This window comes from Chanodichthys erythropterus, chromosome 4, assembly GCF_024489055.1.
Source record: "Chanodichthys erythropterus isolate Z2021 chromosome 4, ASM2448905v1, whole genome shotgun sequence".
NCBI lineage: Eukaryota > Metazoa > Chordata > Actinopteri > Cypriniformes > Xenocyprididae > Chanodichthys > Chanodichthys erythropterus.
In genome coordinates, this window is record NC_090224.1 from 38,847,619 (window position 1) to 38,862,044 (window position 14,426).

General features: G+C 40.4%; 2 protein-coding genes across 12 annotated transcripts in view; one reads left to right on the forward strand and one right to left on the reverse strand.

The window, feature by feature from the left end:
- The window catches only part of epb41l2 (erythrocyte membrane protein band 4.1 like 2), an 85,216-nt gene extending 83,513 nt beyond the window's left edge, over nucleotides 1-1,703 (forward strand). For 9 of the 11 annotated variants that reach the window (XM_067384942.1, XM_067384943.1, XM_067384944.1 and 6 more), the window contains one exon: nucleotides 1,326-1,702. The gene's annotated coding sequence lies outside the window, so the exon portion shown is untranslated. Of the gene's footprint in view, nucleotides 1-1,325 lie in introns of all 11 variants that reach the window. The other 2 variants (XM_067384939.1, XM_067384938.1) reach the window with 1 other exon arrangement.
- Nucleotides 1,704-2,479: 776 nt separating this feature from the next.
- On the reverse strand, nucleotides 2,480-5,948 carry LOC137019464 (small leucine-rich protein 1-like). The gene is made up of 2 exons (XM_067384951.1): nucleotides 5,787-5,948; nucleotides 2,480-4,541 (listed from the first exon to the last, which is right to left on the reverse strand). Exons 1-2 carry the CDS (start codon nucleotides 5,908-5,910, stop codon nucleotides 4,438-4,440), a joined length of 228 nt encoding a protein of 75 aa, XP_067241052.1. The 5' UTR covers nucleotides 5,911-5,948; the 3' UTR covers nucleotides 2,480-4,437.
- Between the last annotated feature and the right edge of the window lie 8,478 nt (nucleotides 5,949-14,426).

The window sequence follows — 14,426 nt, forward strand, 5'->3', positions numbered from 1 at the left end:
TCAAAGAAGTATTTATTCATTATTTATTGTCGTCACTGTGAACGCTGGATACTGTGTTTACACTTCATACTTGCAGCCGGAGGGCGCTCTGTGCACTTTTAGTCCACAAATGCCAATGCTAAAGAAGAATAGGCAATCCAGGAAATAACCGAACTAACAGAGGCCAGAGATCGCTAACTATGGCTATTCAAAACACTTTTCAAGACAATAAATACACGATTGAGACGATGAATGCATGTATTGACTGAATTTGCGTCTGAATAGTGCTGGCTCCGTGGGCGTGGCCGCATTAGCGGATAATGAGCTGAATCACGGATTTCTGACATGGCTCTCTTTTCATACAGATTACATAAACACAGAATGTTTGTTTTCGATTTGACTTACACGATTTAAAACCTGACATTTCAACGTTTTTTTAGACACAAGTCTAATTTTTTTGTCATTAGTATTCATAAGTTACAGGTCATTTTCTGAGAACTATCAGATTGGACTTCGTTCAGAGGGAGACGAGAGATCACGCATCATGTTAGTTTTCTTTATTTTACAAAAAGCACAACATTTTGTTTTTACTCTGAGTGTACACAAATAAAAGAAGATATTCCACAGATTAAAATTGTGTATAGCTCTTAATTGTATGTGCAACATTGACAGAGTATTTTGAGTCTCTTTCACACTGGTTAGAAAAAAAACGCGGTGGTATCGCCGGCGATACAGTCAGACCTCAGAGTGTTAAGAAACATTGTTATAATTTAATTTAATTTAATATATTTAAAGACAAACACAATTTGTTCAGTTAACCACTGTTTAATAATAATAATAAAAAAAAGCAATTTTATGTTTGGTTTTCTCCCCACCTGAACCGTGAGTTTTGTGTGCCGTTACACCCCTAATGGAGACACAGTTAATGATTTGAAGCCGTCTAGATTGTTTGGGTTTTGGTGAAGCTGTCGTATCCGTCATCAGTCCCGGGACCTCAATATTTAAACTGCCGCTCTGAGGGGAACCGCCGTCACGTCTCCAGCTGACCTCGGCCCTGAACAGACGTGAACTTCTCTGAGCGATGAGAGCGTTTGCGATGGGCGGCTTTCATCTGGCAGGGCTGATACGCTTCCCTCTGCATGTCGACAGTGTTGTTCTGGAATTAGAAATATCACAGCGCTGCCGCTGCTCAGAGATTACACACGTCTCCCTCCCGCACAGCTGACTGTCCTCGATACGGCCGTCCAGCCTCCCTCACAACGGTGTAATGAATATGTATGGTATTATCCTGACTGTGGCTTGTCTGGATATGTATAATAAATGTTTGCTTTTGTCTCCTTCCACAGAGCTGAAGTCCAGCACGTTCCTCCAGGGGTCAGAGTTCATCCAGAGCAGGATGTGTGGAGGAGAGAAGAGCCGCTCTGATCCTGTACAGAAACATCTTCATCTTCTATCATTCAGAACCACTTAGCTAACATTTGTAGCATTTTATTTTTTTAGTGTTCGTTTTATCTCTTTCCCTCAAAAGATCGTCTTTTCCATTTATGAAGACTAGACTTCTGTTATTTTTATTGTTGAGTAGTAATTCACATTCCTAGTCTGGATTTGGAGGAGAATCAAGTTGTGTTGGAGTACTGTGTAATAATAATAATAATAATAATAATAATAATATGAGGAGCGTGAGCATATGAAGGGGATACTGAAGCTTTTAGGGGGTGGGGTGGTGAAGGGGGCGGGGCTAAAGATTCATTGGTTTTCATGATGTGTTTTATAAGGGACCAGCACAGGACAGTGGCACTGTGTGATTTCTCATTGGTGGACGGCAGTGCCAATCATTCCTCTATGCAGTCAAACACGCAAACATTCCGCCGAGGGGAGGAGCAACGCCTTCTACCTCTCTGAGCAACAAGACGAAACCTTAAAAACTCCAGAAAACATGAAACCTAGGCAGCTCTTTGGAAAGTGTTGGATTTCCAGCCCTTTCCTGGCACCAATATTCAAATATATATTTGTAGAAACCTGTTGTTTTTTATTTTCTTTGTTTTAAATCTGATGATTTGGAGGAAGTCGGCCTGTTTGCAATTTTAAATCTTTTTAATCTCTTTCCGATACTTTTGATGAAATGATCAAACGCGACCGAACTGCCAGCGCTGATGTCGAGCGAGGCCTGTGCGCTCCCTGCTCTCTCTCTCTCTCTCTCTCTCTCTCAGCTCCCGTCTGCCTCATGGACCCTGTGTATAGCAGTTCTGCGTAGAATTGACCCTCTCGTTCTTTTTTTAAGCAGCTTTGAATGATCTGTCATGTTTTTATGCCCCACCCAACCCATTGTGTAACACTCTTCAAATTAAAGTTTGTTTATTCTCTAATAATCCTGCTCTGTCTCGTTCAACTTCTGTGATTGGTTTATGTTTGTTAATTGGGTTTATTGCACCCAGAGTCTGAAATATTAGCTGCAGCCAATCGTTCTTTAGCTAGCGTTAACTTCGTTTTGTGTATTTTAAGTACCGATCCTGTAGGAAAAGCACTGACATCTGTCCACGTGGATCGGTGTAATCGAAGAGTTTTCTGTAAATGACGCTGGTGAGTTTTTACAGAGCTCCGCACACGAGATGCAAGAAGATTTTTTGATCAAGAAAACAAAATAGTAAATAGTGCGCACAATTGAGCAAATTGAGTTTGTTTTGCACAGGCACCACTTGGTTTAGCAGTTTCCAGTGACAGATTTCTCCCTGGTTGACAAAGATATTCTGACCTTCTCACAATATTGTAAGTTTGGTCACGTGGTAAGCCGCGGTCACTAGACTTTGAGCATGCAAAATTTCTTCAGACACTGCAACGGTTATCACACTCTTCAGCGTCTCTTTATATAGATGAATTCAACATGGAACAAATAGTAAAACATTCAAAATGTAAAAAAAATATGCAATCTACTCGACTGTACTGCAAAAATATTGTTCTTTAAATTCAGCCAAGAGGTCACGCCATGATCTATCGATCTTCTACTGGTCACATCTTCATGTGATGCAAATTCACAGCTCAGAGTTCACCCAATTTGAACAGCAAAATGTCAAACTTTTCATTTGCGCTCTGATGCATTCGAAACAAAAAGTGTGACCGCAGTTTGAGATTGTTTTACGGGGCACCAGCAGAGCAATCAGAAAGATCGCTGAATAAATAAGAATGATATAAAGTGGAGGAAGAGATATTGTAGAGCGTTTCACCGTATTATCAACACAAGGGTAATAAAAGGGTTTTATTAACAAAAAGATTGACGAGTATCTGACGAATACTAAACGAATATCATGAGTGGATTAAGAAGTCAGGTGACTGAGATTAAGTGTTGTTTCTCTGCACTAAGCTGAAGAACCTTATTCTGAATTCAACAATAAACTCAATGATTATTTGTCCTTAAAGGATTAGTTCACTTTCAAATACAATTTTACTGATAATTTACTCACCCTCATGTTATCCAAGATGTTCATGTCTTACTTTCTTCAGTGGGAAAGAAATTAAGAGAAATGTATGTAAAAAAATACAACTGTATATGCTTTATAAACACAAGTGATCGACTGTAAAGCATATACATTTAAAAAATATTTAGAAAAATGTCTGATAGATGAGACTCTTATTCCTCGTCTGGGATCATGTAGAGCTCTTTGAAGCTGCACTGAAACTGACATTTGGACCTTCAACCCGTTGAACCCCAGTGAAGTCCACTATATGGAGAAAAATCCTGGAATGTTTTCCTCAAAAACCTTCATTTCTTTTCGACTGAAGAAAGAAAGACATGAACATCTTGGATGACATGGAGGAGAGTAAATTATCAGGAAATTTTAATTCTGAACTGAACTAATCCTTGACGTTACATCAGCTATACCATATCTAATGCAAACTAAAAAACATCACAAACTGACAATGCACACTAAAGTCTCTGGGAAGAGGTTTGATGAAGTGATATTTACGCTCTGCTTGGTCACATGATGAATCCAGTGACGGTGACGTCTTCCACAGGTGCAGTGGGAAAAAGAAGCTTGATTCCATTTAAACAGCCGTGAGAAGATTCTTGTCAGGAACACGCAGACGAAAGAAGCCCTGAAGGTGAATGCTTTAAGTGTCTGTAGAAGATCCAGATGATCCCTGAGGAGAGGATTCTGAAGTTGGTGCAGAATGTGTGGGCACATGCTTAGTCATTGTTACTACTACAACTACTACTGTGTCTAAAAAACCTTCTAATCCTTCCTGAGGAGGAATTTGCAAATTGGCGCCTTTCCGATCCAGAGCTGTGATTGGCTGTTGTCGTCAGAGGGTCCACAGTATGACACGCCACAGAAGATGTTGATCCAGGAACATGGATGTCTTGGAGTTGGCAAAATCATGGTGTCCGTCTCTCAGCACAGGTGTGTGTGTGTGTGTGTGTGTGTGTGTGTGTGTGTGTGTGTGTGTGTGTGTGTGTGTGTTTCAAGTGCGGCTCCTCGTCTCTTTCCTGCGTCTGTAACGCGGTCCGAAACTGAACTGAGACGCTGTTTCCCGAGGGTCTGCGGCCATGGCCAACTCTTCCTCTGCTGGAAGACACAATCAACACAGCAGCATTAAAGGTCACCCAAAAATGAAAGTTAAGTCATTAATTACTCTCCCTCATGTCGTTCCACACCCGTGAGACCTTCATTCATCTACAGAACACAAATTAAGATATTTTTGTGTCAGCATCACACGCATGCATCGTGCTGCTCACGTGATCAGCGTCAGCCAATACTGAGCCGGCATTCTGAAGTAGAACCTGGAAGTGTGGATTATTTTAACAATGTCTTTAGTAACTTTCTGGACCTTGAAAGTGTTGATTATAGATATTGAGTCATAAACCTCTCAGATGAACGAAGGTTTTACGGGTGTGGAACGACATGAGGGAGAGGAATTAATGACAGAAACTTCATTTTTGGGTGAACTAACCCTTTAACTGTCTGAAGCAAACCCACTTCAGAAAATACCTCCATGGTGGACACCAGAAACTCTCACATCTTCTCATCTGCACTAGTTTGTGTTTCTTTTATTAACCTTCAAAAACTAAACTGAAGTTGATGGAATGTCTTAAATCAGACAGAATATTTGGAGAAATTGCCGTTAGTTTCTCTGTAGTTACATGAGATTTATGCCTCAGTTTGTCTGTAATTACACAAGCTTTATGCCTCAGACACACTTGCATTGTCCTGCAGTCTGAGAGATCAGTTGACTGCCATTACTGTGATCAAAAAACCATTCATCAAACAGCATCTCTAATGAATCACATCCAAACACTGAGGATATATATCTGTGCATCACACATTGATCAAAAGTGACAGTAAAGACATTTATAATGTTACAAAAACTTTCTATTTCAAATAAATGCTGTTCTTTTGAACTTTCTATTCATCAAAGAATCCTGAGAAATCAGTTTCCACAAAAATATGACTGTTTTCAACACTGATAATAATCATAAATGTTTCTTGAGCAGCAAATCATCATATTAGAATGATTTCTGAAGGATCATGTGACACTGAAGACTGGAGTAATGATGCTGAAAATTCAGCTTTGATCACAGGAATAAATTATACTTTACTATATATTCACATAGAAAACAGCTGATTTACAATGGAATAATATTTTGTGATTTTTACTGTATTTTTAATCAAATAAATTCAGCTTTGATCACAGGAATACATTACACTTTACTATATATTCAGAGCTGTTTTAAATTGTAATAATATTTCACTGTTTTTACTGTATTTTTGATCAAATGAATGCCCCATGTCGGGTTCATCTGTTGCTCTTACTCTTGCGGATCCTCCAGCTGAGATAAGCGATGAACAGCAGCAGGAGTGCCGTCACAGGTAAGAAGATCCCCGTCCACATATACCATCCCGGGAGCTCGTTCAGGAACACTGTTGGAGAATACATCAGCTCCGTCTGACCGCGGCCCGTCTCTGGAGCCGAACTTTGAGGTAAAGCTGAAACCCGTGATGATTTAGAGGGATTTACGGCTGCTGGTTAATGCTTCACTGACTGACCTCTGAACTCTGAGATCGGCTGCTTTTCTGTGTGTTTTATGATGTTATCAGACACAGATTACATCAGCAGAGAAGACATGTCAGTGTAACAGTCATCATTGACTTTATTCTGAACTGCTGTGATTGTTTATTCTGTAAAACACAGATGTTCAGCAGAGCTTGTGCACTGAAAGCAGAGGCTGTTGTGCTCCAAAAATCACCAGAAAAGCTTTAGCAGTAGATTTTTAGAGTAAACAGCTTGTTTGTTCATTTCGTTCAGTGACGTTTTTCCATGCCGCTTGTCCATGTGATCTCTCAGCAGAAGCGCTGCAGTCGCTTTAATTGGACGTGTTTTAGTGGAAACCAGCATTCAGGTCATCCTGACATGAGCTGAAGATCAAACTCCAGCCCTTGTGAAACACACATGAGATTTTGAGATGATTTGTCACTGGTTTGTGAGCAGAAGTTGGCTGACGGTTTGGTGTTTCTCAGCTTGACATGTTTCTGTTGGTCACAACACACTGTTGTTTTTCTCGGTGGAGTTTGTCTTCAGTTATTCAGATGAGCACCTTCATTTTCATGAAGATTAAACCCCTTTATCATGTCTGTGTTTTGTGCTCTTGACGGCTTCATTTACATACCGTGGCATTTGATAAACCGGCCCAGAGCTGCTTTGATCTCTTTCTCTCTGTCTCTTCTGCTTCTTTCCTTTCCTCTGGTGTTTTTCCTCTGCAGAGATCAATGTTTTTCCACTGATCGAAGTGTTTGATTGCACATCAGTCGAACCGCTCTGATTAAATGAACTGTTTTTATATTTAGACCGTCACACTCTCTTCTCTCTGTTTGCCTCTGGATTGTTGCTGAATCTGGTTTGCTTTGCTTTCTCAAGCACTTACTATGATTGGAGGTCTAGGTTAAAACACAACAGATGTCTAATGGACTCAGAATTGTGTCCTTATAGGGTCATGGCATGAAAAATCCCACTTTCCTTGACCTCGTATTAACCTTGAACACAAATTTCTAAAGCCTCTAAATGATCAAAACTTTGCTGATAAATCTCTCACACATTCTCTTCCAGTCCTTCTGTCTCTGATTGAGAGTTTAGACTCTTTTATCAAGTAAAAGTCTTTTAGTATAACTGTACAAACATCCTTCAGCTCGTGCTTCTTGTGTCTTTCTGCTGTCAAATCTACTGATTTTTATCATGTAAGAATATCTTTAATATTGTTAGTAATATTTCAGCTGGACTGAAGCAGCTTTACTTCATTATCCAGACATCATTTATTATAAAAATCATCTTTTGAGGAAGGTCTATTTGTTCATCTCTCAATCATCATATGTTTGATCATAAAACTACACTTTAAAAAATGTTTGGTTAAAAACAACCCATGTTGGGTTGAAAATGGACAAACCCAGCAATTGGGTTGTTTTAACCCAGTGGTTGGGTAAAATGTTTGCCCAACCTGCTGGGTAGTTTTATTTAACTCAACTACTGATTAAAAATGACTATATGTCTGGCTTAAAATGAACCCAAAAAGGTGAGAAATTAAAAATCACACACATAATTACTAGAGGCAACAATAATAATCAAAAGGTGTACATTTATTAATAAGCAATTTAATAAATGTTTGTTTATTATTCATTATCTTATTAATGAATGCTCATTTATTAAACATATTAATAAATGTTAATTTCCAGTATATTTTGGGTTCATTTTAAGCGAGCAATACAGTAATTTTTATACAACAGTTGAGTTAAATAAAACTACCCAGCAGGTTGGGCAAACATTTAACCCAACCACTGGGTTAAAACAACCCAATTGCTGGGTTTGTCCATTTTCAACCCAACTTGGGTTGTTTTTAACCCAGCATTTTTAGAGTGTTTGTAAATCAATGAAATCTTTAAAAAATTACAGCAGATACTTACATAAAATGCATATAAATATCATTTTCTGCCAATTATGTCTCAGCAAGATATTTAAATGATTACACTCTAAAAGATGCTGGGTTAAAAATGGACAAACCCAGCGATTGGGTTGTTTTAACCCAGTGGTTGGGTTAAATGTTTGCCCAACGTGCTGGGTAGTTTTATTTAACTCAACTGTTGTATAAAAATGACTGTATTGCTCGCTTAAAATGAACCCAAAATATGCTGGAAATTAACATTTATTAATATGTTTAATAAATGAGCATTTATTAATAAGATAATGAATAATAAACAATAAACATTATTTACTTGCTTATTAATAAATGTTCACCTTTTGATTATTATTGCTGCCTCTAGTAATTATGTGTGTGATTTTTAATTTCTCACCTATTTTGGATTCTTTTTAAGCCAGACATACAGTCATTTTAAACAATAGCTGAGTTAAATAAAACTACCCAGCAGGTTGGGCAAACATTTAACCCAACCACTGGGTTAAAACAACCCAATTGCTGGGTTTGTCCATTTTCAACCCAACTTGGGTTGTTTTTAACCAAACATTTTTTTAGAGTGAACTATCAGAATTTCTGCAAATTGCACATTTTTGCTCAATACAAATTCACCGGTCAAAGTTGACCAAACTTTGGAACTTTTGAGGGACTTTCTTCACATGGTTGCATTTCCAGTTTCACGAATTCCCTTCAAGTACGTTTGAGCTTCCGTTTACCTTTTTTTATGTGCTGTACAGTATGTTTACTGATCAGTGTTTATATGTGAATAAAAGCTTAAATTAAATCTGTTCATCATATAAAACGATCATGTCTCTTCAGAAGACTTGGATTAAACCGCTTAATTCAGTTGGATTACTTTTACGATCTCTTTAAATGTCAAAGTTTTGGTGGAATGGACTCTCATTGGAGGGACAAAAGTCTTATGGGTTTGACTAAAGGTAAATGACACAGTAAAAGTTGGAAAGACAATCCCTGGATTGGATGAGATATATGATTTAGACAATTACCATATTTCTATTCATACAATTATTTGAATTATTGAAGGAAATTATTTGAAGGTAAAAATGAAGGAAGGATGGCAAAGAAGGTACAGTACAAGAAAAAGATGAACAGACTTGTAGGTCTCTGTCTATGAGTTTCCCCTTCTCTCCACTAGCTTTTCATCATGGAGAGTGTTTGGTGTCTTTCCTCCAGACTGGAAGAGGATCTGTGCTGTCGACTGAAATATACTGACGCGTCTGAACTCTATAGTGATTCATCCGTCAGCGCAGAATGACATAGATGAGCGATTGCTTTTCAGCTGCTGTAACTTGGCTCCAAATTTCAAAATGAGATGAAGAGTAAAACTTTCGGTTGCCAAAGACAAGTTTCATTGCTGCCGAAGAAATTTACCTCTCTGTGTTCATTCACCCTAACGAACTCTAATGCCAGAAAATGAACACTAATTTCTAAAGTGCTTGACGACAGGTTTAGTGTTTAACTGCTGCTCTCTTATGCTCTCGCTGATTTAATTGGTTGACGGGTGGAAATTAACATTCTTACCCTGTCTTTTCATTACTGGCCTGAAAAGAGCAGAGTTTCACCAATTAGCTCATTTATTTTACACACTCACAGGGTGATGCAAGTTATCCTGTTTTCACTGGAAATGCACACTCTTTAAACATTTATCTGCTTCTGAAGTAACTGTTTGAAGTCTTCTGTAATGCTATTAATTTATGTTTCCTCCTGCATAATGAATTTGTCCATCATTGATCTGTGAGGCTTTAGCTTATGTGTATCTTCCATTACCATTTATTTGCATATGATTGCGCATTCATGCTAATGCTTCATTATTAATAACAATAGCAATGATTTTAATGAGGTTAATCTAGCAGGGTCCTTTGTGTCTGAGGCACAGTTGTTTCACATCATCAATAACCTCATATCACACTCCAGGTTTTATGCTCTCACACCTGGCTCGAAAATTCAGATTTCAGAGTTGAGAACAGACAAATGCACTTTATTAATGAAATTTAATATCAGAGAGCCAGGCCACAGAGTCCCGAACCAACAGAGCAGAGATAAATGGACATTCGAAGACCTGGCTGACTTTGTCACTGTGAGATTAAGTCCAAAGGTAAGCAGGTGCAAAGGAGACCAAAGCTGTTCCACACCAAGCATAAACTCTAAAAGCATATCTGAGAGTAAAAGCCAAGTTCCATGCCAAAGTTCAGAACAGGGATGGGCAGTGCACTGGCAGGAGAGGACTCAATATAATGAGATTAGACGGAGAGTGGAGACACACAAGACAGAGAATAACAAGACTGGCCAGGCAGGGAGAAGAAGAAGGAAAAAAAACACTCAGATGAAGCAGCAAAATCAAGAGAAGAGTGAAAGCAGGTGACAGATAATCAGCATGCTGATTTTAGAGCGTGATCAGCTGCAAGTGGTCGCCATGTGGAAAATGACAGCAAATGCAGGAAAAAGAGAGAATGAGGTGAGAGGGAGAGAGATTAAACCTGAGTCCTGACCGAGTTCACCTCCCTAGGGGTTTAGATGCCACCTGGTCACCACAGTAAGGTGCTCTTTTGGTGCATCCCCTGGCTTTTGCACCCTTGGAAGAAAACAAAGGGATAACCAAGGCAGCACATAAATGGGGAAAGCCCAGTTCAGAATACATTCAATGAATTGAGGGCATATTCTGCTCATGTCAGCTGGTGGCTTCTGGTAGAGGGGTTGTGAGAGGCCAGGCATCAGAGTATCTGCTCGAGATCCGGTTGTTGGTCTGTAAGTGAAACCCTGAAGATGGAACCCTGGTAGCACCAATCTGCAGACAGAATTTCCTCCAGATATGGGAGATGAACTAAGGCACACGTTCTCTGGGAAATCATGAATTCAGAAGATGTGGTTCATGACTACTTGGGCCGTTTGGACAGGGGCACTAAGTGAACTGCCTTAGAGAAAAGGTCCACTACTGTGAGGATCAAACTATTGCCACCAGATGGAGGGAGACCGGAGATAAAATCCAGGTCATTATGGGACCAGGGGCAGGAAGGGATGGGTAGGGGATGCAGTTGAACAGAGGATGGGAGATTGGACCATTTATTTTGAGTGCAGACCGAATAGGCACCCACAAACCAACGAATGTCCTTTGGCATGGCTGGCCACCAAAAACACTGATGGATGGCTGCCAGCGACCCCCTTACATCAGGAAGTCATGTCAGCCTGGAGGCATGAACAAAAAGCAACAGTCTCATAGGGTAGTTGGAGGGGCTGAGAGACAGGGTGGAGCAGTCAGAATTAAGAGCATCTGGAGAGTGGAGAGACTCTGGAGGGCCTGCTGAAAGGATGTGCTCTAGAATGCCGGTTGAGAGGGAGGTGCCGTAATACAGGATCAGGGGGCTGGAGTACCCTGTAGATGGCCTTTCTGGTCATGTTATGGGACTGTTAAGTGGCCTTCTTGGCCAAGTCAACAGAGCTTGGGATGATCTCAGTAGCCGAAACAAAGGAGCACGGGACAGCCTCACTGGTTGAGATCAGGGAGCATGAAGTGGCCGCCTTTGCTGAGTCAAAAGAGGTTGGGACGGCTTCCATGGCAAGGGAGCGTAGAATGGCTTCTTGGCAGTGGCTAAGGAAGAGAGTGGTACAGACTCTGTGACTGAGACTTAGGGTCTTGGAACGGCATCCATAGCCATGACAGAAGAACATTGGACCACTGGGACCACTGGGACTTGGAACCACCAGACCCAGGACAACCGGACTTGAGGTTACCAGAATTGGGACCACCAGAGCCACTGGACGTGAGACCACTGGACCTGGAGACCCCTGGGACCACTGGACTGGCTCATCTAAACCTGCATGAAAACAGTCCTTTAAAGCAACCTCATTATAATCCAACATAGCTCTTAGTCCACAGAATTTCAATATATAATCTGCCAATGGGCGGCTATCATGTTAGAGTAAGAGCAGCTGTTCGGCTGAGTGAAATGAAGCCATCTTTTTGTCTGCTGGATTCATTGTTGGGTTGGTCTGGTCTTCTGTCATGAAAACCCAGATGAGATAAATGAGGTTAACCTAAAACAGGCTTTGTTGAAGATAAAGAACAGCAAACGGTTGGGTGGCAAAACACAGCAATGGGCATACACACACACACACACATGTTTGTTTTTGTGAATTGTGGGGACTTTCCATAGACTTCAATGCATTTTACACTGAACAAACTGTACATTCTATCCCCCTACCCTGCCCCTACCCCTAAACCTAACCCTCACAGGAAACTGTGCAAACTTTTACTTTTTCACAAAAACTCATTCTATATGATTTATAAACCCATTTACATTGTGGGGACCGCTGGCTGGTCCCCACGATGTAGGTGAACTCAGGTTTATATTACATCATGGGGACATTTGGTCCCCACAATGTAATATAAACAAAAGCACACACACACACACACACACACACACACACACACACACACACACACACACACACACACACACACACACACACACACACACACACACACACACACACACACACACACACACACACACACACACACACACACACACAGCAGGTGAGGATATAGGTGAGGCTGGTGAACAGGATTACTGTGATGGAGAGCAGGTAAGTGGCACAGTCGATCACTGGAGTATAGGTTGGTAATAAAGGAGATTGCTGGAGTAACAATCACAAGGATTCACCACACAGGGGATTTCTGGAGTATGGGTCAGTAGTGCTGGAGATCGCCGGAGATCAGGTAAGTATTCCAAAGGGTAGTGTTTAGCGAAGATGAGTCTGGGTTCCTTATTGGAGACCAGAAAATGACTGTGTTAGGTGAGAGTATCTTTATAGTGGTGTTGATTGGTGTGCTAATGAGGGAAGTGTGCAGGTGATCAGTAAATAAAGGCTGGAACACACCAAGCCGACGCCGATGAACTAGTGGCAACGAAAGACTGTGGGGTTGGCTCACGTCGGCAGCGTCTGTGTCCAAAGTTGCCCTGACACACCAAACCAACGCTAGACAGCCGACGGCCAAGTAGCACGTCAGTTCTGCGCCTGCGTGAGATGAAATGCCTTTCCGAACCAGCAGGTGGCAGTATCTGAACAGCCAATCAGAATGATCAGATGGCCTGAAGGACAGACGAGCTCTGACGCCGATTCAACATTTCGAATCGCCCGAAAAAAGGCGACAAGGACCAACTTCAGCCGACGGTACGGAACACCGTCGGCCGACGAACAAAAACTGCCCTGCGGCCGAACGTCGGCTTGATGTGTTCCTGCCTTAAGGCAACAGATTAATTGGAACAGAAGGTAATCAAAGAGCAAGGGAACTATGACGGGTTACTATGACGTGTAAATTTAGAGTGTATTTTTGTAACTATGAGTCGTCTGGTGTCATCGTCATTACGGTTCATGTGATGGAGCTCAATCACATTGCACACAGATGAACAAAAGCCAAAGATGAAGAGAATGAGGTAATTTTATGATGTGACAGCAGTTACAGTTCACCAGAATACCCACTTTAATCAGTTCATAGGTGGACATTATTAGGATGAGAAACAGCTGGGATTCTTAATATCCACAGACAGTTTGACCTCAGTTTACCTTTCATATTCTCATCTCCAAACTGGGGTGTTCTGATCCCACAGACCTCAGGACAAGCACCCCCTGCTGGCCTTCAGCAGTAACCTTCCCAGGTGGACTCTAAACTGGGTACTGACTTAACAAGCTTCAGGCTTACAGAAATGTTCATACTTCACTCAGCAGTATTACTTTGACCGAACAATTGTCTATCAAAGCCGATATGATACTTTTTACTGAGCCATGTTAAATTAAGGTCACTTGATTACCCTTACATATGTTGAGTAACATGGACAAGAGAAAAATTAGTAAAACTAATAATTGTGGAAGTCACTCAGTGTGAATATATCTTAAGTGTTCAGTATAGTTATTAGTCCAATTAAAACTATTTATACATGGTCAAATTTTCATCCTTGTCTACACAAACAAGTGATAAAAAATTCATAAAATTCCATGGCAAACATAATCTGTAACATTATCTTCATTAACACTTTATTCCATTATGACCCCATTTTAGACAAAACGATGTAGAGATAATGGCTCATTATGTATTAAAAAAAAACTCTTAAAAGCATTCTGAAAAGCATAATTACAGTTTTCTCTGAATATTTATTAGAGGTGGTTAGAGGTTTGAAGAACTTATTTTGCTGGAGGCACTGGCTTAGAGATTTGACTTTAATTAGTGTCCACTGCCCCTATATAAATGGAAATTTCATCAAGGCTTATTTGGAAAAATGCCTCGGTCTTTAAACAAACCCACAAAAAAAAGCATGCATGCTAATGCAATTGCCAGCAGTCAGGATTGAATGACGTCAAATTTTCCACATTCAGTTCTTTATGATAATTAGCAGTGGGTCAGAAAGCCAAACAAAAAGCCCATCTGAAATTCCAGGACATAAATATGTTCTACAGAATTCAGCATTTTACCTTT